The sequence below is a fragment of the Eptesicus fuscus genome, chromosome 6, assembly GCF_027574615.1.
Source record: "Eptesicus fuscus isolate TK198812 chromosome 6, DD_ASM_mEF_20220401, whole genome shotgun sequence".
NCBI classification, from domain to species: Eukaryota; Metazoa; Chordata; class Mammalia; order Chiroptera; family Vespertilionidae; genus Eptesicus; species Eptesicus fuscus.
Window position 1 is genome coordinate 32,110,631 of NC_072478.1, and position 21,083 is coordinate 32,131,713.

General features: G+C 36.0%; 1 protein-coding gene across 3 annotated transcripts in view; it reads left to right on the top strand.

Moving 5' to 3' along the window:
* The first annotated feature begins 2,045 nt into the window (after positions 1-2,045).
* Positions 2,046-21,083, top strand: part of FZD3 (frizzled class receptor 3) — a 79,408-nt gene continuing 60,370 nt past the window's right edge. Inside the window, exons 1-2 of one of the 3 annotated variants that reach the window (XM_008150746.3) lie at positions 2,046-2,167; positions 2,833-3,361. In XM_008150746.3, coding sequence (XP_008148968.1) covers positions 3,173-3,361 — 189 coding nt within the window. In that variant the 5' untranslated portion in view covers positions 2,046-2,167; positions 2,833-3,172. Of the gene's footprint in view, positions 2,168-2,832; positions 3,362-15,345; positions 15,442-16,888; positions 16,900-21,083 lie in introns of those variants that run through there. The other 2 variants (XM_054717608.1, XM_054717609.1) reach the window with 2 other exon arrangements.

Sequence of the window (21,083 nt, forward strand, 5' to 3'; positions counted from 1 at the left end):
ATATGGATGTTATAATGCTGTAACCAAATAAAGCTTTCAGCAGTTATTTGACACATATTTAATGATATGCATAATTATTACTGTGTTGCATGGTCATTAAGCTTAAATATAAATGGCTGTTTAATGTCAGTTTCCTATGACCAGACTTCACATTTCTGGGGCCAGCTTGAAGGAGGAAAAAAGATATGGCAGGCCAAGAAGCTTTTACAAAGATTTCTGACTTAGAGATTTTGGTATAGAGAGATTAGGCGTTTGGGGCAGGGAGTGCTCATAACTTTAGTCCTACTAATTCTAAGAGGCCACACACTTCCCCTTTTTTTTCCACTACTCATGACCATATACTAGAGGGAGAAAGTGCGAAGATTTGGCCATTCCTTTACTTTCTCCAAATATTTTTTTCTGCCTAGTAACTAGAAGTTGGGATGCAGAGGTCCCAATCACTGATAGTACACAAAGGACAGTTTCATGCCCTGCTTAAACCAAATCAGTTCTAGGTCTCAAGGTCTTAAGCTGTCATGAGCCCTAGTATTTAAGCTGTTTAATTAACTTTGGTCTCTGAGAATTTCTGAACCTGATATTTTCATGTTTTCCCAAACTAGGCTTTCTACAACAAACACAGAAATGTCCCATGCATATGAAACAAAATGCAATGAAAGCAAATTTAAAATCATCACTAAACCAAATGAAAGTATTTTAACTTAGAATATGCTTTTTCCTACCAAACTTGCCTTCCAATCCACCCACACCCTCTCACCCCCAAATGAAATAAGTATTTTTGCCAATAGAAAAGTAGAGGCAAGTCAAAGATTCTAAAACTTAGTGTAAATTAACTGAGAATTATTCCTATTCATGCTTTGACTTTCTAAGGATAATTTCTATTCTCTTCAGCCTGGCTGTGTAATAAAAGATTTCGTGATCAAATATTTCTGCATCTGTGTGTGGCACTAAATTTTTGTGCTATCTGAAAAGATATGCGATGTTGGGAAATTTTTCTGATATTATTTTTAGAGACTTCTATTTGCCAATTCAATATTGGTTGAAAAGGTAGCCTATATATCAACTGTAATTCACTTAATTGCCACGCGTCCAAATGGAAACCACCCCCACACGCCACAATATTTTGAATTTAATTTAAAAAATCAATTTGCAATGAATATTATAAAAATAAATATATTACTCACAATTCGGGTATTCTTGAATATTTTCAGCTGAAAATTCTCATGAGAAATAATTTTAAAATTGGTCAGGGCTGCCACTTAGGGAAAACATTTTTTTTTTAATAGATGCGCGTGGAGTGTGGGGAAGGTCCACACCACTTGCGTCTACAGACACTTATGGCGTACAGTGGGTTAAAAGAAACTACCTAATCTTTGATGCTGCTTTATCATTTATAGAATACTTTTACATATCATTTATAGAATACTTTTACATACCTTATCTCTTTTTAAAAAATATTTATTGTTGGAAGTGTTACATATATCTCCTTTTTCCCCCCTGCATTGACCTCTTCTAACCCCCCCTGCTTTCCCCCCACCCCAGGCCTTCACCCTATTGTCTGTGTCCTTGGATTATCTATATAATCTTTATTAGAGAGGTGGTATTTTCAGGAAAAAAAATTCTGAGATAGAGAAGTTATGCTATGTTTCCCATTCACACAACTACTAAGAAGCTTGAATCCATTATCTTTTCTTTTAATCCTCACCCAAGGATATTTTTTATTGATTCTTAGAGAGGGAGGAAGGGAGAGAGAAATATTGATTGGTTGCCTCCCATACACGCCCCTACCGGGGATTGAACCTGAAACTTAGGTATGTGCCCTGACTGGGAATCAAACCTGCAGCCTTTTGGTGTACAGGAGGATGCTTCTACCAGCTGAGCCACCTGGTCAGGGCTGAATCCATATATTTTTGGTTTATTTATATTTCATCTCTTTGGGTTTGTTTTATTTTGTTTGTTTGTGTTTTTTATTGTTGTTGTTAATCCTCACCCGAGGATATTTTTCCATTGATCTTTCAGAGAGAGTGGAAGAGAGAGGGAAAGATAGAGACAAACATCGATGTGAGAGAAACACATCAATTGGTTGATGTGAGAGAAACACATCAATTGGTTGCCTCCTTCGCACACCCCGATCAAGGCCCGGGGCCGGGGAGGAGCCTGCAACCAAAAGGTACGTGCCCTTGATAAGAAATAGAACCCTGGATCCTTTGGTCCGAAGGCTGACAGTCTATCCACTGAGCCAAATCGGCTAGGGCTATATTTCATCTCTTTGGATACCTTCTGCCAAATCATTTAATGTAAAAATGCACTATTAATGATTAAAACACATACAATAAATTTTAAATTCAATAGCTTAGGTTATAAGTATGACAGCTATTTAAATAAAATTTAGGACAATAGCATGAAATTTGTTCAAAATGAGTCAATTACAGCTGTGGTAAATGAAAATTGCTATCAATATAGACAAATTAAACCATATGTTATATAAACAACTAAAAGGGAAGAAATTTTACCTTTAAATACTATTTTCCAGTTATAGTTGACATTTAATATTTTATATCTGAAGCATTGTGTAAGGACTGTTTTAGTATATCTATAGCATAAATGATAAGGTAGAAAAACTATACTATATCTTTATGAAATACTTATGTATTTTATCTATTAGGTCAGTATAATATCTCTCATCAAATGTTGCTTCTTTTTCTGATAGTTTGTTGTTATAGTATAAAAATGCAACTATTTTTGTATAGTGATTTTCAATCCTACAACATTAAGTTTATCAAAGGTTTTGAAATGAAATGACTAATTTCTCGCATTTAAAAAAATACTTTTCAGGTATTCCAATCAAAGGAAAAAATAGCTCTTCTAAGATGGAATCTGTTGTTTGGGAATGTGGTTGATCACCTTGATATGTTGGCCAGATGTGCCCTATGTAATAAAATGAAAAGAAGAGACAAGATGATGTCATTTTCCTGTATTGTGAAACCAAAAACAAATGCCTTTTGTGAGATCAAGCTAACAAACCTCTGACAGTGCGAAGAGTATTTAACTGTTTGAAGAACTTAATAGTAAAATATAGAAGAGTACTTCTTCAAGCTGGGACCTGCAGGTGTACAAAGATCTAAAATACATATCATAGGCCTGATCGTCCAAATCTCATTCAGATCCAAGAAGGATGGCTATGAGTTGGATCGTCTTCTATCTTTGGCCCTTGACTATGTTTGTGGGGCATATAGGTGGGCACAGTTTGTTTTCTTGTGAACCTATTACCTTGAGGATGTGCCAAGATTTGCCTTACAATACTACCTTCATGCCTAATCTTCTGAATCATTATGACCAACAGACAGCAGCTTTAGCAATGGAGGTAAGACTTAATATATTCTTTGACATATCTTAGAAAATGATTCTTATTTTGCCCTGTTAACTTATCTAATGAATGTGACTGATAAACAAAGGGAAAGAATGTTATTTTAAACTACATCTTGTACATTAAAAAGTTCTTGATTTAGGTTCTTCAAACTATTAGTTCTTTATTTAGATTCTTCAAACTATCAGTTCTTTAAACTGTTAGAAGAATTGATTTGTGGGGAATGTTACTTATTTTTTAGACATACTTTATAAAGAAATTTGAAACATTGGAACATGGAAGATAATAGCCATTTACTAGTAGAAGTTTAAAATTGCCCAAGTTATGATTATATTTTTCTGTTATTTGGCTGATAATAAAACTTTAGATAAAGACAATATAATAATATCCATAATTCATTCATTAAGTATTGATGGTAATTTGATTTTGCAAAAAGTTCTTTTGTTCAGCCTTTAGGCTAGTGGTTTACAGTATTTGAAATTTTTTAAATGCTTAAAATGATGTTCTGGCCTACCATGTTAACATCAGTTTTGTGTGTTTTTTAACAACAATAACTCTGAAGCAACAAAAATTTTTTGCTGTCTGAATTTATCTGTTCTTGACCCCTCAAGATTTTATGAAAATTTACTTGAATTTTTCTAATGGTAATTTTTAGGCACTTTTAATGATTTTACTTTATTAATTTATTTTAATATTTTTTATTGATTTCAGAGAGGAAGGGAGAGGGGGAGAGAGAGAGAAACATCAATGATGAGAGAAAATCATTGATTGGCTGTCTCCTGCAAGACCCCACACACGGGGCATGTGCCCTTGACCGAAATCGAACCAGGACCCTTCAGTCTACAGGCTGACACTCTGTCCACTGAGCCAAACCAGCTAGGGCTGATTTTAGGGTGACAGGCAACAAAGAAACTATGACAAATTAATGGGTGTAATTAATAATAGGTTTAAATAAGCATGTGTTTCTATACTGTTTTTAGAGTTGTGGACAAGGATATGTTTACCAGATAAGAACAAGGAGGCAGTAAATGGTGGCAATAAGGAGCATAGGTTTTGGATTTGGACAGACCTGGCTTTGAATTCTAGCTCTATCACTTTCTTGCTATATTACTTTGAGCAGGTTATGTGAACTTTTCTTATCATAGTTTCTTTGCTTGTAAAATGGAGTTAATAATCATACAAGCTTTTGTAAAGTACCAAATGAAACCACATGTACAAAGTAGTTGGCACATAGTAAGTACTCTAAAAGTGATAGCTTTTACCATTTACCCATTTCCTCATATTAATGTGGCTATATAATACATATAATTTACAGAGGATGTTTTCTACTTTAGTCTTTTTTTTTTTTTAATATATTTTATTGATATTTTACAGAGAGGAAGGGAGAGGGATAGAGAGCTAGAAACATCGATGAGAGAGAAACATCGACCAGCTGCCTCCTGCACACCCCCCCACCGGGGATGTGCCCACAACCAATGTACATGCCCTTGACCGGAATCGAACCCGGGACCCTTCGGTCCGCAGACCGACGCTCTATCCACTGAGCCAAACCGGTTTCGCCTCTACTTTAGTCTTGAATCCGTTGTTACAGTGATTTCAGCAAATTGAAGCCTACATGTTTTGGAACTCTTAGTTTTATAACAAAACTAGAGGCCTGATGCACGAAAATTCGTGCACTGGGGGAGGGGAGGATCCCCCAGCCTGGCCTGTCCTCTCTCACAGTCCAGTCCAGGAGCCCTCAGGGGATGTCCTACTGGTGGCTTAGGCCCGCTCCCGCCCTAGGGAGCGAGCCTAAGGCGCAGTCTGGCCTCTCTCTGCTGGAGGCGACCAGGCTGATCAGGAGAAGGTGCCACCCCCATCAACCCGCTGCTGCTGCCACTGCCGGCCGCCGCGGCTGTCAGCCCTCCTTGGCCCTCACAGCTGCTGCAGCTTTGTCCAAAAGACGTCAGATCTATCTGGCCTAATTAGCATATTTCCCTTTTATTAATATAGATTCAAAGGTTCTTACTTCCAAATAGACTAACATAAATCTATCTAGGAAAATTTGTAAAAAGATTACTATTCATAGATTTTAAAATGTGGAGAGCATCTTATATATTCCAAATACTTGAAGATGTTATAGAGATTAAACAAAACATGTTCTGCTTTTCCTCTGACTACACAAGGTCTAACTAGTAAAGAGAGATTTGATACTGATTGATAGATTAGGATATATGAAAATGGGTATTGGTTTTAATACAGTAATTTGTTTCCAGGCATGGTAATCTCTGCTGTGCGTTAAAGCCATCAGTTTTCTCACAAAAAATAAATTGAAGTAGGAGTACCCTTGTTTCTAGTATCATTACAGGTTAGTACAACTTCTTTGGGAAGCAATTAGAGTGGTAAGAAGCTGGTTATAAAGATTTTTGTACTGATTTGGGTTCACTTTTCGGCTGTGCCATGTAACTTTAAGACTTTGGAGTTAAATCACTTACCATCCCTGAGTCTTGGTTTCTTCATTTGTGAAAAGACATTAATAATGAAAATATCTCAAAGGGCTGTTAGGCTTAAATGAAAGATTTATAAAGTAGATAGCACAATTCATGGCACACAATAGGTGATTCGCAAAAGTTGATTTTATTCCAAATTCCATTTCTAAATAATCCTACAGAGAAAATACTAGAAAGATGATGTATGTGTTCCAAGTGAACTTGTAGGCTCATGGAACATTCATAATGATGGCATGTTAAGCTGTTTCTACCCTCTTCACAAATAAGCCCATGTAGTCTAGATATTTTTGGCAATGAGGTTGCCTCGGTTGGAGTTTCACATATTCTAGGGAAAGCACCTAAGTGGGTTATACTTTCTAAGAGAAGGCTCTAGTGATTTGAAGTGATTAATATTGGGGATAGTTTGCCTGTACTAGTAGTATGGTTGTCATATCAGGACAGTGCTACTACACTCACATATAGTCGTCTGATGGTTTGAGAGGGTGAAGTTTCTATAATAGTAAAAGGTACTGAGCAGTCAACACAACATACTTCCAGAAGGAAGTAAGGATTCTTGGGTCCTTACAAGGACTTATATCTGCTGATGACACCCTTCATCTAGGAACTTTGGATATATGTCTGCCAGCTTTTACCAGGAGCAAGTAATGGGAGCAGGTAATGCCAGCACATTCTTGAGTGTTCACTGTGGGACTTGGATTGAAAGATGAGTTCTTAGGTGTAGCATCTTTCAGCAGGCCCAGGCTTCACACCTGCCTGGCTTATTTCTGTTCTGATGTTTGGTGAGTCAAAATAAGTGCTTGCAATAGAATAGTAAATGACAGTGAGTTAGGGATACACAGATGAGAGAAAGTACAGGATCTGGGTTATCTCGAACTTGATTATTTACGATCAACAAGTTGGATATTCTTTCATTGTATATAGAGGATTTCAAGTCTATTCTTTCATTGAAATTGGGAAATGTTTAAATAATAGGATAAGTATCACTTTATTAAGTTGGAAAAGAAGATCCTTTGCTGGTATGTTTATTTCTCTACCCTACTTTCCAAAACGTGCACATGTGTACACAAACACACTAAATATTTGTAACTTTTTAACTTGATGTCTTTCTTTTCCCCTTGAGTATCAGTGGCTTTTGATAGAAAAGAGTTTCTCAAACCATTTTGAGCTGTCCAGATTGCTAAGTAAATTTTTGGAAGCTGTACAGCATGGATAACAAATTGTCAGTAACTATATATACCAACCCACACATTACCAGGTATTTGTGACTTTAATGATAATAAAAGAGATATGAGCAGCCTTTTCTCCCATTTTGAATAATTAAATTGAATAGGAAGGAGACTGTTTAGTGGAAAAAGCACTAGTATGGGTTTAGAAGACTTGTTTTTTGCTACTAATTAGTTTTGTGACTTCTTTGTGTTGTTTTTCTCTAAGAAATGAAGTTATCCCTGTCCATTTTACAAGGTTATTGTTAAGATCAAATTATATAGTGACATATATATTAAAGATCTTTAAAAAGTTAAAGTGCAGAGCATTATTCTTTGTTGCCTGTCACCCTAATCTCTTTGGGAGGTTGATTGCATGTCTGCCCTTTTTTTCTTACTTTGAAATTAAACCTCTGTAGGAAAATTAGAGGAAAAACTCCTGGGATGGTTTGTGTTTGCTTCCATTTCTTGTTTTCTTTTGTCATTCTCATTAAAGATTTTCTATAGCATAGGAAGTTGGCAGTGGTATAGATCTAGTGAGAACATAGAGCCTAAAAGCCTGCGTAAACATCCGTGATATCCTTTATGGTTCATTAAGAATAAAGCATGTTTGAACCAGTCTCCCAGTCATCCAAACTCAAATTTTAGCTTTTTCCCCTCTATTTCTTATTATGGAAAATTTCAGTTATATAGAAATATAGATAGAATAGTATAATGAACGCCATATACCCATCATCTAATTTTTAAAATTATTAACTTGTAGCTAGTCTTGTTTCATTCATGACCTCACACCCAACTGTCTTACTTTGAAGAAAGTCACAAGCACCATAATTTCATCCATAAATATTTCCATTTATATATATCTATAAAGTAAGGACTCTGAAAATATATAAACTCCATACCTTTATCACTTCCTCAGTATCATCAAATACCCAATTATGTTCAAATTACTCTGAGCACTTCACATTTTTTTAATAGTTGACTTTTCAAATCAGGGTTCATGCATTGCATTCAATTAATGTCTTTTAAAGTCTCTCTTAATTTGTGATTTCTCCTTTCCTTTTCCTTTTCCCTTTTTTCTTATAATATGTTTGCTCTGTAGAGTTTTCCATAGTCTTTAGTTTACTGATTTCATCCCTGTGGTATTATTTACCATGTTCCTCTATCTCCTTTTTTTACTTTTTTTTTTTTTTTTTTGGTGGGATGGTGGTGGAGAATATTTCATAGGCACATAATATCTAGTTGTCATTCTGTAATTTTAGCAGCTGTTGATTTCCTAGATCAACAATTTTATTAGGGGTTTACAAAATTATGATATTCTAATCTATCATCTTCATTTCTCAGCTGGAATACTTTATAAACAGAAACTTCCTCCCTATTACTATTAGATGTACAGTTTATATAAGAAAGACAGGATAAATAATACCTGATCATACTTTATTAGTTTTTAGGATAAGTTGAATCCCAAGCAATCTCCAAAGGTGATTTTTTTTTAAAGCATCATTATGAACTCATGTATTTTTAACATATTTGATATATTTCAATCCATTGCAGTTATTATTATTATTGGGGCTCAACCTATTCCATCTTTGGTAGTGGGAGCCTCTTTAAGGTAGCTCCTGAGTGTTTTTTACAGTACTTTAGTGGTTTCTAATAACTTCCTTGCTATGATTCAAATCCACTTCATAAAATTCTGCCTCAAATCTTTGTTAATAAATAAATTTTAAGTAAATTTAATGACTTAGTTGGTTTTATTAAACAATTCATGAATAGGGCATCATCTTATCTAGCAGGCAGAGAGATAGTCCCAGGGGTTATACAAGATGGAAGGCTTTTATAGTAAGGAGGGCAAAGCAAGGAAGTTATCAGCAAGGAAAAATGGAAGTTCATTGGAGGAAAGTAAGAGTTCATAGGTGATTATGGCTTCTTATTGGTTGAGTTTCAGTATTTCCATTGGCTGGGCGAGAAGATAACCTCCTGCTGGAATAGTAAAGTAGACGTACTTCCTGTACAAGTACCCTTTTTCTGATTGGTTGGGATCTATAACTGAATTAATTGACTCTGTAATTGAGTCTTCCTGTTTGGATAATTGGCAGCAGTGAGTGATAATAGCTTGAGAGTTCCCTCTAACAGATCTTCCCAGCCCCGATTTTAATTGAGGTTTCCTTTATTAATTTTCACACCGTGAATCATCAGTTTATATAAGGAGTACTGATTCCTTTTAGTTGGAAATGATATTTAGAGACCACTATGTGGGTGCTAACCCTATTGATAATAGTTTAATCATTTTTAGGCCTTTTCCTGGACAGAGCTAGGAAATAACTTTTTTTAAGGAAGTACATTGTAAGTTTATGCAGATACTAGCAATTGAAACAACATTGCAGAGTTTTTATTTAAATTTAATTTTGTTTTTTATACTGAAACATTATAGACATACATTGTAGTATTTCAGAATAATTTCATTATTATTATACTATGACTACTGAAAGCAGTTTTAATATTTTTGTGTGTTTCTTTTTGCTTAAGGATATTTTCACCAAGGATGTACAGTCAAATACTGTATTTTAAAGTTACTTAAATACTTCTTCTCTTTGTGGTTAAACTCAATACACAGATTAATGTTTCATTTGATTTTGAGGAACAACCTAACAATTTTTTTGTTTTAAATTTATTTTATAATTATGTTTTAAAACTTTAGAACAAAGTACATTCAGAGAAGTCCAGTCTCTGACCCTGTCATTTAAAAATGTTTTTTGTTTATACTTCCTTTAAAAATGTAAATATATTTATTTTGTAAATGTTTTTATAATATTTGTCTATATCTATATATTCTTTCACCTTTCTTTGATATAGTGTCATACTGTTTGTTTTTACTACTTTACTTTTTCACTTAACAATATATAGTAGATATCCCATAGTAGTATTTACAAATATTACTCAAAAAATACTTTATAATTGTGGCAAAATTTACATGACATAAAACTTACCATTTCAACCATTTTTAAATGTGTAGTTCAGTGGCATTAAGTACATTCACCTGTTAATGTAATCATCACAAATAACCTTCTCCAGTACTTTTTCATTTTCCAGAACTGAAACTCTGTACCCATTAAACAATAATCTTTCATTATTCTGTCCTCCAAGTTCCTGACAACCACCATTCTACTTTCTTTCTTTTTTTTTAAATAAATCTTTATTGTTCAGATTATTACAATTGTTTCTCCTCCCCCCCCCCTCCATATCTCCCCATCACCCGGTTCCCTCCCCCCCATTGTCCTCATCCATAGGTGTATGATTTTTGTCCAGTCTCTTCCCATACCCCCCACACAGACACCCCTTTCCCCCTGAGAATTATCAATCCACTCCCATTCTATGCCTCTGATTCTATTATGTTCACCAGTTTATTCTGTTCCTCAGATTTTTAATTCACTTGATTTTTAGAATCACTTATTGATAGATATGTATTTGTTGTTCATAATTTTTATCTTTACTTTTTTCTTCTTTTTCCTCTTTTTAAAGAATACCTTTCAGCATTTCATATAATACTGGTTTGGTGGTGATGAACTCCTTTAGCTTTTTCTTATCTGTGAAGCTCTTGATCTGCCCTTCAATTCTGAATGATAACTTTGCTGGGTAGAGTAGTCTTGGTTGTAGGTTCTTGCTCTTCATCACTTTGAATATTTCTTGCCATTCCCCTCTGGCCTGCATAGTTTCTGTTGAGAAATCAGCTGACAGTCGTATGGGTGCTCCCTTGTAGGTAACTAACTGTTTTTCTCTTGCTGCTTGTAAGATTCTCTCTTTGTCTTTTGCCCTTGGCATTTTAATTATGATGTGTCTTGGTGTGGTCCTCTTTGGATTCCTCTTGTTTGGGGTTCTATGCGCTTCCTGAACCTGTAAGTCTATTTCTTTCACCAGGTGGGGGAAGTTTTCTGTCATTATTTCTTCAAATAGGTTTTCAGTATCTTGCTCTCTCTCTTCTGGCACCCCAAAAATTCGGATGTTGGTATGCTTAAAGCCATCCCGGAGGCTCCTTATGCTATCCTCACACTTTTGGATTCTTCTTTCTTTTTCCGCCTCTCTGGTTGGGTGTTTTTTTCTTCCTCATATTCCAGATCTTTGGTTTGACTCTTCGGGTGCGGTGGTCTACTCTGTATATTCTTTATTTCAGACAGTGTATGCATAATTTCTGACTGGTCCTTTCCCATTTTTTTGGTATTCTCATTTAGGTCCTTGAAGGTCTCTTCAAGTTTCTCAGCGGTTTTTAGAAGATTCTTGAGTAACCTTATAAATATGGTTCTGAACACTGTGTCGTCCATTAGTTTGCTTTCATCTATCTCTCCTACTTGTGACATACTTCGATGTCTCCACATTTTGGCTGCCTCCCTGTGTTGATGGAGTGGCTTTGTATGGTCGGTGACCTATAGGGGCCGGTAGCTCAGCTTCCCCAATCACCCTAGGTGGTCGCTCTTGGTACTCCCCTTTGTGGGCTGAGTGGAAAGTCTTGGTGTAGTTAAAAGCCCTGATTGCTGTTGGTACACTGGGAGGAATTGACCTCTGGTCCAATTGGTTATGAGGGCCTGCTGTGTCTATAACGGAAGAATTGCTGTGCTGGAGACACAGTAGGGCTTTGGTGCTCACTGAGTCTGCCTCTTGAATGTGTCCCTTATGAGAGTGGTTGAAATCTGGTGTCGTCCACACCGACAGAAAAGTCACTCTTCTCTCCGACCGATGGCCGAGAGTCCCGTAGGCGTCTGGGTCCCCCGCGTGTCCCCAGAAACTGGAGTTCAGAGTGGTTGGGATTGTTGGTATCACTGGCAGGAGTTGATCTCCAAGCCAGTTGGCTGTGAGGATCAGCAGTGTCTCCGCTGGGAGAGCTTCTATGCTCAGCTTGGATGGGGCGGAGTCTCAGAGTGGCGCAGACAAGCTTTGGTTTCCCCATCTGCTCCGCCCTAAGAGGGGCGGTTTCTCCGTGCCCGAATTAATGGCTGCGCACCTCTGAGAGAAGGCAGCTTTCGAGCCTCTCCCGCTGCCTAACAGACCAGTTTCTCCCCAGCTGGGGCTGGATTTCAGTGCAGACCAGAGGTTTTGTTTTTCTCCCAAATGAGAAATCCAGTCACTGGGAGGGCTGTGCTCAGCTTGGATGGGGCAGAGTCTCAGAATGGCGCAGACAAACTTGGTTTCCGTCCGCGCCGCCCTAAGAGGGCAGGTTTCTCCGTGCCCTAATCAATGGCTGCGCGCCTCTGAGAGAAGGCAGCTTTCGAGCCTCGCCTGCTGCCAAATAGACCAGTTTCTCCCCGACCACAGCTGGATTTCAGTGCAGTCGGGAGGTTTTGTTTTTCTCCCAAACGAGAAAGCTAGCCACGCAGCGTCTGCTGCCCTCCCTCTCTGAGCGCTGAGAGCAAGCCTGCCGAGTATTCAGCTGCCCACCCTTTCCGCGCTCATGGATCTCCGCATCTCCGCACCTCCACAGCTCCTGAGGCTCAGCGTCTCCCTCTCTTTTTTTCTCTTGTTGTAGGTTTTCCACTCTGCCAGCTTTCCGGTGGTTCTGGACGGTGTGTGCTCTGTTTTCCAGTTGTAGTTTCAAAATTGTTGTGGCAGGCAACAATTAGGTGTTTACCTTATGCCGCCATCTTGGTTTCTTTCCTCTACTTTTTTTCTTAATTAGACTGCTGTAGGTACCTCATATAAGTGGTATCATTCAATATTTGTATTTTTGTGACTGGCTCTTTTCACTTAGTGTAATGTCTTCAAAGGGTCATCCATGTAGCATGTGTCAGAATTTTCTTTATTTTTAAGGCTGAATAATACTCCATTGTATGTATATACCACACATTTAGTTTATCCATTCATCTGTCAGACACTTGGGTTGCTTGTACCATTTGGCTGTTGTAAATAATGATGCCATGAACGTGGTTGTACAAATACCAGTTCCAATCTCTGCTTTCAATTTTTGGGGTTATATATCCAAAAGTGAAATTGCTATATCATATGATTTTATTTAATTTGGTCGGGGGAGGAGGGAGTTTTCCATAGCAACTGCCCCATTTTTTTCTTTTTTCTTTCTACAGTTGCTCTATTTTATATACCTGCCAGCAGTGCAAAGAGTTCCAATTTCTCCATATCCTCACCAACACTAGTTATGTGTTGTTGTTTTTTTCCTGGATAATAGTTATCCTAATAGGTGTGAGGTTTTCTTCATTTTTTAAAATTTAGTTCTTACTGAAGGATTGTTTGCTGCTTTTTTGCTATTGAAAGCAGAGCCTGTCCTATTCATCTTTGTGTACCCTGTACCTAACAGTACCTCACACATAGTAACTGCTAGATATATATTTTAATGAATTAATGAACTTTATAAACTGAATTTCATAAGAGGTGGTAGTATTCATGGTTATGGTTATGATGCTGTACCTAACCACTTAATCTCCAGGGGTGATAAATAGTAGTGTTCTTGGTTAGGATGGTAGTAAAGGTAATCCTAACACGAAGGATACCACTTAGCATTTAACCTGTGAGCACTAGTGTTTTACTTTGCCCCCCTGCCCATTTTTGGGTCTTTACTTGATGCTTTCAACATACACTTATAAGTGGTGTAATTAAGCTTAGGAATAAAATAACCAAATTTTCACATCCTTAGACCTTTCATGTTCCTTCTGCCTTTATACTCTCTTCTCCATCTTTGCCTGTCAAAATTCTAAGTTGTACTTAATAGATTAATGAGTAGAAAAAAAGTAGGGGTAGTTAACAAAACATTATGTATGATATCATCCTGCTTTGGTTGAAAAAAAAAAAAGTATGTTCATCTGGAAGGCTTTTCCCCAAGTCTACAGTGGTTGTTCCTGAATTAGTACAGTTTATTTGTGTTTTCTGTGTTCTTCATTTAATGTTCTTTTTTCTGTAAGAAACACATTGTACTTTTAAAATAATATAATTAATATAGAAACTTTATTGTTAAAAGCTCAAGGGTCCTTTTTTGGTTAGCACTCAATTGCAGCGCCTAACTAAGACTTAAGTATTTATTACAGATATTTTGATTGAATGACTGAAACTTAAGGAAGAATTTGGTAAATGCCATAAAGGCATAAAGTGCTCAGGGGATTCAAAAGAGAAGGCTCATCAATTGCAGATGATATGTGAATTGGCCTTAAAAGACAGTTTTGTGTGTGTGTGTGTGTGTGTGTGTGTGTGTGTGTTTAGTGAATGGCATAATATACACCTATGTACCAGTAATTATTAACATTTTATGGACAGTCTTTTTGGAAACGAAATTTCTTTGATTATATGCTTGAAATTCATGATTTATATCTTTAGAATACATACATTATCCAGCAGATTTACTTCTCTTATTGTCTTTTGTTTAGGTTAATAAGGTGGTTTTTCCCTAAGCAAACAATTTAGTGAGTTGTCTTAAAAGCGTATTGTGTGACAAGGAAACCAGCCAGAAATTAAGAAGCTTCTAAATTGAAAAATGTACACACGAGTAGTGGAGAATTAATTGCATTTAGTTACTTCTGACCTTAGGGGGAAAATAGCAGCTTTTAAAATTTTTAATTAATTTTCTTGTGCAACATCACTTTAAAGGAATACCTTTTAAAAACTTGTATTCAATTAACTTATTAAGTGTGGTGGGATTTGATTTTTAAAGTTTCACTTTTTGAGACAGACCATACTTAACAATTTTTTATGATATTTGAAGTATTAAAGTTTACCTCCTAAAGGTCTGCTTTGGGGACTCCCCTTTGACTTAAGAAGATAAATATATTCCTGTGATAATGGCATATTTCTGCAAACCAACTCACTAAGAGACTATTGGAAAGCATTTAATATGCTTTATGAGGTATTTTAAAATATTAGGATTTGTAAAAGGAAATCTATTGGGCTTAAAGGTGTTTTACAACCTAGATTTTTTATATACAAAGTAATTATTAAAGTTTTAGATCTTTTATCATTAGGAATTTTATTGTTACAAAAATAATTTTAAAGGTATATTTAATCACTTAAACTTATTCTAAACGGTTGTTTTTTAATTTCTTTTTCTAATTTGGATCTGAAATAGAATTGAATACTATTTTTGAATTTTCAAGGCCATTACACATTTGGCTTCACATTTAGTGAATTTAGTCACATAATATTCCCAAACCCAGTAGGATACTATTTCTATGGTTACCAGACCTTTGTAGAATGACTGAGATTGGAATTCTGATTCTCGTGAGTCAAATTTTGGCCTTTGACTCTGTCCCTTTCTCACATCCCTTGCTAAGCTTCTGCTGTTGCTATGCTTGAAGGCTTGTCAGCTAGCAGGTTCCTATGGTAACAGGAATGGAAATTTGAAAGAAGAAAGAGATGGGGAGCACAGAGGCTTGGTTGATTTGAATTTGAACAAAGAATGGTAGGTTCCACGTTGTGTACCTTTGTTGTAGAAACCAGAAATTTAATTTTAGAAAGTTACTTTTCAGTTTGTAAACTTCCTATACTTGGTCTTAATTTAGTGAACAGAAGTATTACTGTTTAAGGAAGTACTCGGTAAGAATCTTAAAATTTAATCAGATAAAGATCCTTTTTCTACTTCATAGTGCTTTAATAGTATAACTTATTTTATATACTTATACCCAACTCTACAGTATTCAGGCTACCTCATTACATTTTTATTTTGTTGAGATTAAAAATTGTTAGGGTTAAAGTGAAGGCAATTTGCTTGTTTGAAAAATATTAATATTTTTGTTTTTATATAAGCTTTATTGAGGTATAATTTGTATACAATAAACTGCACCCATTTACAGTGTTCAATTCAATGACTTTTGATATATATATATATATATATATATCCCCATGAAACCATCAAGATACAGAATATTTCCATCACCTCAAAATTCTCCTTGTGTCCCTTTGTAGTCCACACCCTGTTGACTCCCTGCTCCAAACAACAGATCTGCTTTCTGTCACTATGGATTACTTTAATTTTTTAGAGTTTTATATAAATGTAGTCATATAGTATCTGCTTTTTTTATGTCTGATTTCTCTCACCCAGCATAATGATCTTGAGATTTATCCATGTTTTGTTTTGCTTTTTAAAACATAATTTCCATTGACTTTCTTTCTCAGTTGGCATTTGAGAATAGGGACTTGAACAGGTTTCTTCATGTTCATCAAATATGCCTTCTTCAGTTCTATTAATTTGCAACTCTTCAGTAATCCCCTTGAAAGTTATAATTTACTGGGTTTTGTATGCTATTTTATGTATTATTTACATATTATTAAAACTATTTTACAGAGGAGAAAACTAAAGTTTAGAGAGGTTGTGTAGAACAGATTGGTTAAGCTCAAGGGCTTTGGACAAGAATGCCACGGTTTGACTCTTGGCTCTTTGCAGCTGTATGATCTTGGGTAAATGACTTAACTTTCTATGCCTCATTTTCTTCACAGGTATTATAAAATGGGATTAATAATTATAGTACCTATTTTTTTTTAATTAACCCTCACCAGAGGATATTTTTTCCATTGATTTTTAGAATGAGTGAAAGTGAGGGAAGAAGGGAGGGGGAGAGGGAGAGAGAGAGAGAGAGGAGCATGGATGTGAAAGAGACACACATGCCCCCACACATGCCTCCGACACATGCCCCAACTGGGGCCAGGGATCAAACCTGCTACCCAGGTATGTGCCTTGACTGGGAATCAAACTCTAGATCCTTCTGTGCATGGGTTGATCCTCTAACCGCTGCAAGCATCACTGGCCAGGGCCATAGTACCTACTTTATGAGGTTGTTAATGAGATAATATGTGTAAGGCACTTAAACACTGCCTGACCTATACTAACTGTCAGTAAATGCTAGCTGAGATATGGCACAAGGTACTTGTATTTAATAAGTGATAGATAGAATAAACTTACTAGCTTTAGACTCAGTGCAAAATGTCACTCAAATCAATTTTATAGTTAATGATGGAGCTCACAGATGGAGGTTATCAATATTGCATTAGTTAGTATTTTATGTATTACTTAGTACCAAGCAAGTTTGAGACTTGCTTAAAACATACATATGCATATATATGTGATATATACACATACAACAGCATGTGACTATAATATATTTTTTAACTTTTGATTTTAAAATAATTACAGACTCATGGGACATTGCAAAATAGTACAGGAGATTCTGTGTACTCTACCTAGTTTCCCCCATCTTACTAGCTTATATAACTATTTTACAGTATCAAAACCTGGAAATTAACATTGATACAATCAACAGACCGTATAGTTCACCAGTTTTTACATGTGTTCATTTTTATTTGTGTGTATATACAAATGTACATATGTGTGTAGTCTTTGCAATTTTATCACATGTATAAATTGATGTAGCCACTGCTACAGTTAAGAAACAACTGTTTTATCACCACCAAGGAATTCCTTCTCCTCTCCCTTCCTAATCCCAAGCAGCCACTCATTTGTTCCTATTTCTGTAATTTTTGTCATTTCAAGAATGTCATATAAATAGGGTTATACAATATGTAATCTTTTGAGATTAGCTTTTTTCATTTAGCATAATACCCTTGCGTTCCATCCAAGTTGTTACAGATATCAGTAGTCATTATTTTTAATTACTGAGTAGTATTCCAATATAGAAATGCACCACAATTTGCTTACCCAGCCACCTATTGAAGGAAATTGGGTTGTTTCCAGTTCTTTGTGATTACAAATAAAGCTGTTGTGAAAATTCATTTACAGCTTTTTGAGTAGACATAACTTTTCTACCAACACTTTGATCTTGAACTTCTAGCTTCCAGAAATATGAAATAATGAATTTATGTTGTTTTAAGTCAGTTTGTGTGATACTTTGTTATCGAAGCCTCAGCAAACTAATAAAGTGTATATCCATTTATTTCTATCTTCCTTGACTTCTTTCATCAGTGTTTTATACAAGTTCTATACTTGTTTTGTTGGATTTATACTGTGTTTGAGTGTTTTTAGTGGTTTTAAATGTATTGTTTAATTTACATCCCAAATACTCATTATATACAAAAATTTATATCCTACAACCTTGCTGAACTTAATTGTTAGTTCTAGGTGTTTTTTGGTAGGTTATTTGGGATGTTCTGTGTAGACAGTAATATCATCTACAAGTAGAGATAGTTCTCTTTTTCCAGTCTCTACACCTGTTATTTCGTTTTCTTGCTTTAGTTCTGCTGGTAGGATTTCCAGTACCATCCTATATAATAAAAGGCTAATATGCAAATGGACTGAATGGCAGAACGACCAGTCACTATGACATGCACTGACCAACAGGGTGCAGACACTCAACACAGGAGCTGCTCCCTGGTGGTCAATGTGCTCCCACAGGGCGAGTGCCACTCAGCCAGAAGCCGGGCTCACGGCAGTGCTTTGCCTGTGGGATCAGGCTTAAGCCAACAGTTGGACATCCCCCGAGGGCTCTCAGTCTGCGAGAGGGCGCAGGCTGGGCTGAGGGGGACCCCCCCCTTCCAGTGCACGAATTTTGTGCACTGGGCCTCTAGTCTATATATATAAAAGCCTAAGCAACCCTTCGACCAGTAGCTATGACACACACTGACCACAAGGGGGCAGACACTCAATGCACAGGTATGGAAACATGGAATAGACTGATGGATCTGGCCTGCGGGGATCGTGCTGAAACCGGCAGTCCAGCATCCCCAAGAGGTCCTGGATTGCAAGAGGGTGCAGGCCAGGCCGAGGGACCCCTCCAGTGCACAAATCTGTGCACCGGGCCTCTAGTATTGAATAAGATCATTGAGAGCAGGCATCTGTCTATCCCTTGTTTCCAATCTTATGGGTAAGAATCCAGTGTGTCACTATTAAGTATGATGTTAACAATAGTGTTTTTGTAGATGCACTTTATCAATTTGAGAAAGTTACCTTCTAATTCTAGTTTGCTGAAAACTTTTAAAATCATGAATGCTATTTCTGCATCATTTGGTATGATTATGTGATTTTTGTCAGCCTGCTAATTTGGTGGATTACATTGATTGACTTTGAATATTGAGTCAGCCTTGACTTTGTAGAACAAACCCTACTAGGTTGGGATATATAATGCTTTTAATATATTTTTGAATTTGATTTGCTACTATTTTGTTAAGGATTTTTCCATCTATGTTCATGTGGGTTATTGGTTTGTAGTTTTCTTCTTTTGTACTATCTTTGTTTGGCTTTAATAATAATCCTGGCTTCATTAAATTAGTTGAGATTAATTCTCTGCTATTTTCTGGAAAAGACTGTTGAGAATTAGTATTAATCCTTCTTTGAATGTTGGTTAGATTTTACCAATGAAATCATCTGGCCTGTGCACTTCTTTTTCAAGAGATTTTAATCTACAAATTCAATTTCTTTAATAGTTATAGGACTACTCAAATTACCAGTTTCATCTTAGGTGAGTTTTGATAGTTTGTGGCTTTTGAGGAACTGACCCACTTCATTTAAATTGTCTAGTTTAGGTATATACAGTTATTTATAATATTTCCTTATCTTTTTAATGTCTGCAGAGACTCCAATGACATCCTTTCTTTCATTCTTAATATTGGTAATTTGTGTTTCTCATTTTTCCTTATCAGTCTTGCTAAAAGCTTATAAATTTTATTGATATTTTCAAAGTGATTTTTTTCTATTGTTTTTGTTTTTAGTTTCATTTATTTCTTTTTATTATTATTTTCTTCCTATTAGCTTGCTTTTCATTTATTTTGCTCCTTTTGGCTATTATGAATAATGCTGCTCTGCTATGAGCATTCATATACAAATATTTGCTTGAATACCATTTTTAATTCTTTTGGGTATGCACATAGGAGTGGAGTTGTTGAATCATTTGGCAGTTCTATGTTTAACTTCTTGAAGAATCACCAAACTCTTTTCCATAGTGGATGCCTCATTTTACATTCCCATAAACAATGTATAAAGTTTTCAGTTTCTCCACAGCCTTTCAACACTTTTTTTTCTTTTTAATTATAGCTATCCTACTGGGTGTGATATGGTATCTCATTGTGGTTTTGATTTAAATTTCCCAATGACTAATAATATTGAACATCTTTTTATGTGTTTATTGGTCATTGTATAACTTATTTATAGAAATGTCTGTTCATGTTTTTGGCTCATTTAAAAAATTGGGTTGTCTTTTTGGTTCGAATTATAGGAATTCTTCATGTATTCTGGAAACTAGACCCTTATCAGATAACTGACTTACAAATATTTTATTCCATTTTGAGGTTTGTCTGTTCACTCTCTTGATAGTGCCCTTTAATACACAAAAGCTTTTAATTTTGAATTTGATTTTGATGAAGTCCAATTTATCTGATTTTTCTTTTGTGCTTTTGGTGTCCTATATAAGAAACCATTGCCAAATCCAGGGTCATGAAACAAAGTTTCATAGATTTTGCTCTTATATTTAGGCCTTTGATGCATTTAGAATTAATTTTTTTATATGGTGTAAAGCACAAGGATCCAACTTCATTCTTTTGCATGTGAATTTTGTCTATAGCCTCATAAGACCACCAAAGTTCTGATGGTTTATCAGTTTTCTAGTATTAGCCTAGGCCAGTGGTCGGCAAACTCATTAGTCAACAGAGCCAAATATCAACAGTACAACGATTGAAATTTCTGAGAGCCGAAAACCGACTTCTGCGCATGGGCCACGAAGTTTCAATCTCACTGTACGTGCGCTCCCGCAAGTGGTATTTTGTGGAAGAGCCACACTCAAAGGGCCAAAGAGCCGCATGTGGCTCGCGAGCCGCAGTTTGCTGACCACTGGCCTAGGCAGATTTGATTCTCAGCTTCTTGCCTTATGCCCAGATTCAACAAATGCCTCCTTGGAAATGTGGTTGCACGAATCAGGCCACCTCACTATACTTCCCTGCTCTCTTGATTCTTGGTCTCTCTAGTTCTTTTCCTTCAGTAGTTCTCTAATAGCTTTTTTTTTTTTTTTTTTTTTAGTCCTCACCCGAGGATATTTTTCCATTGATTTTTTAGAGAGAGTGGAAGAGAGAGGGAAAGACAAAAATATCGGATGTAAGAGAAGC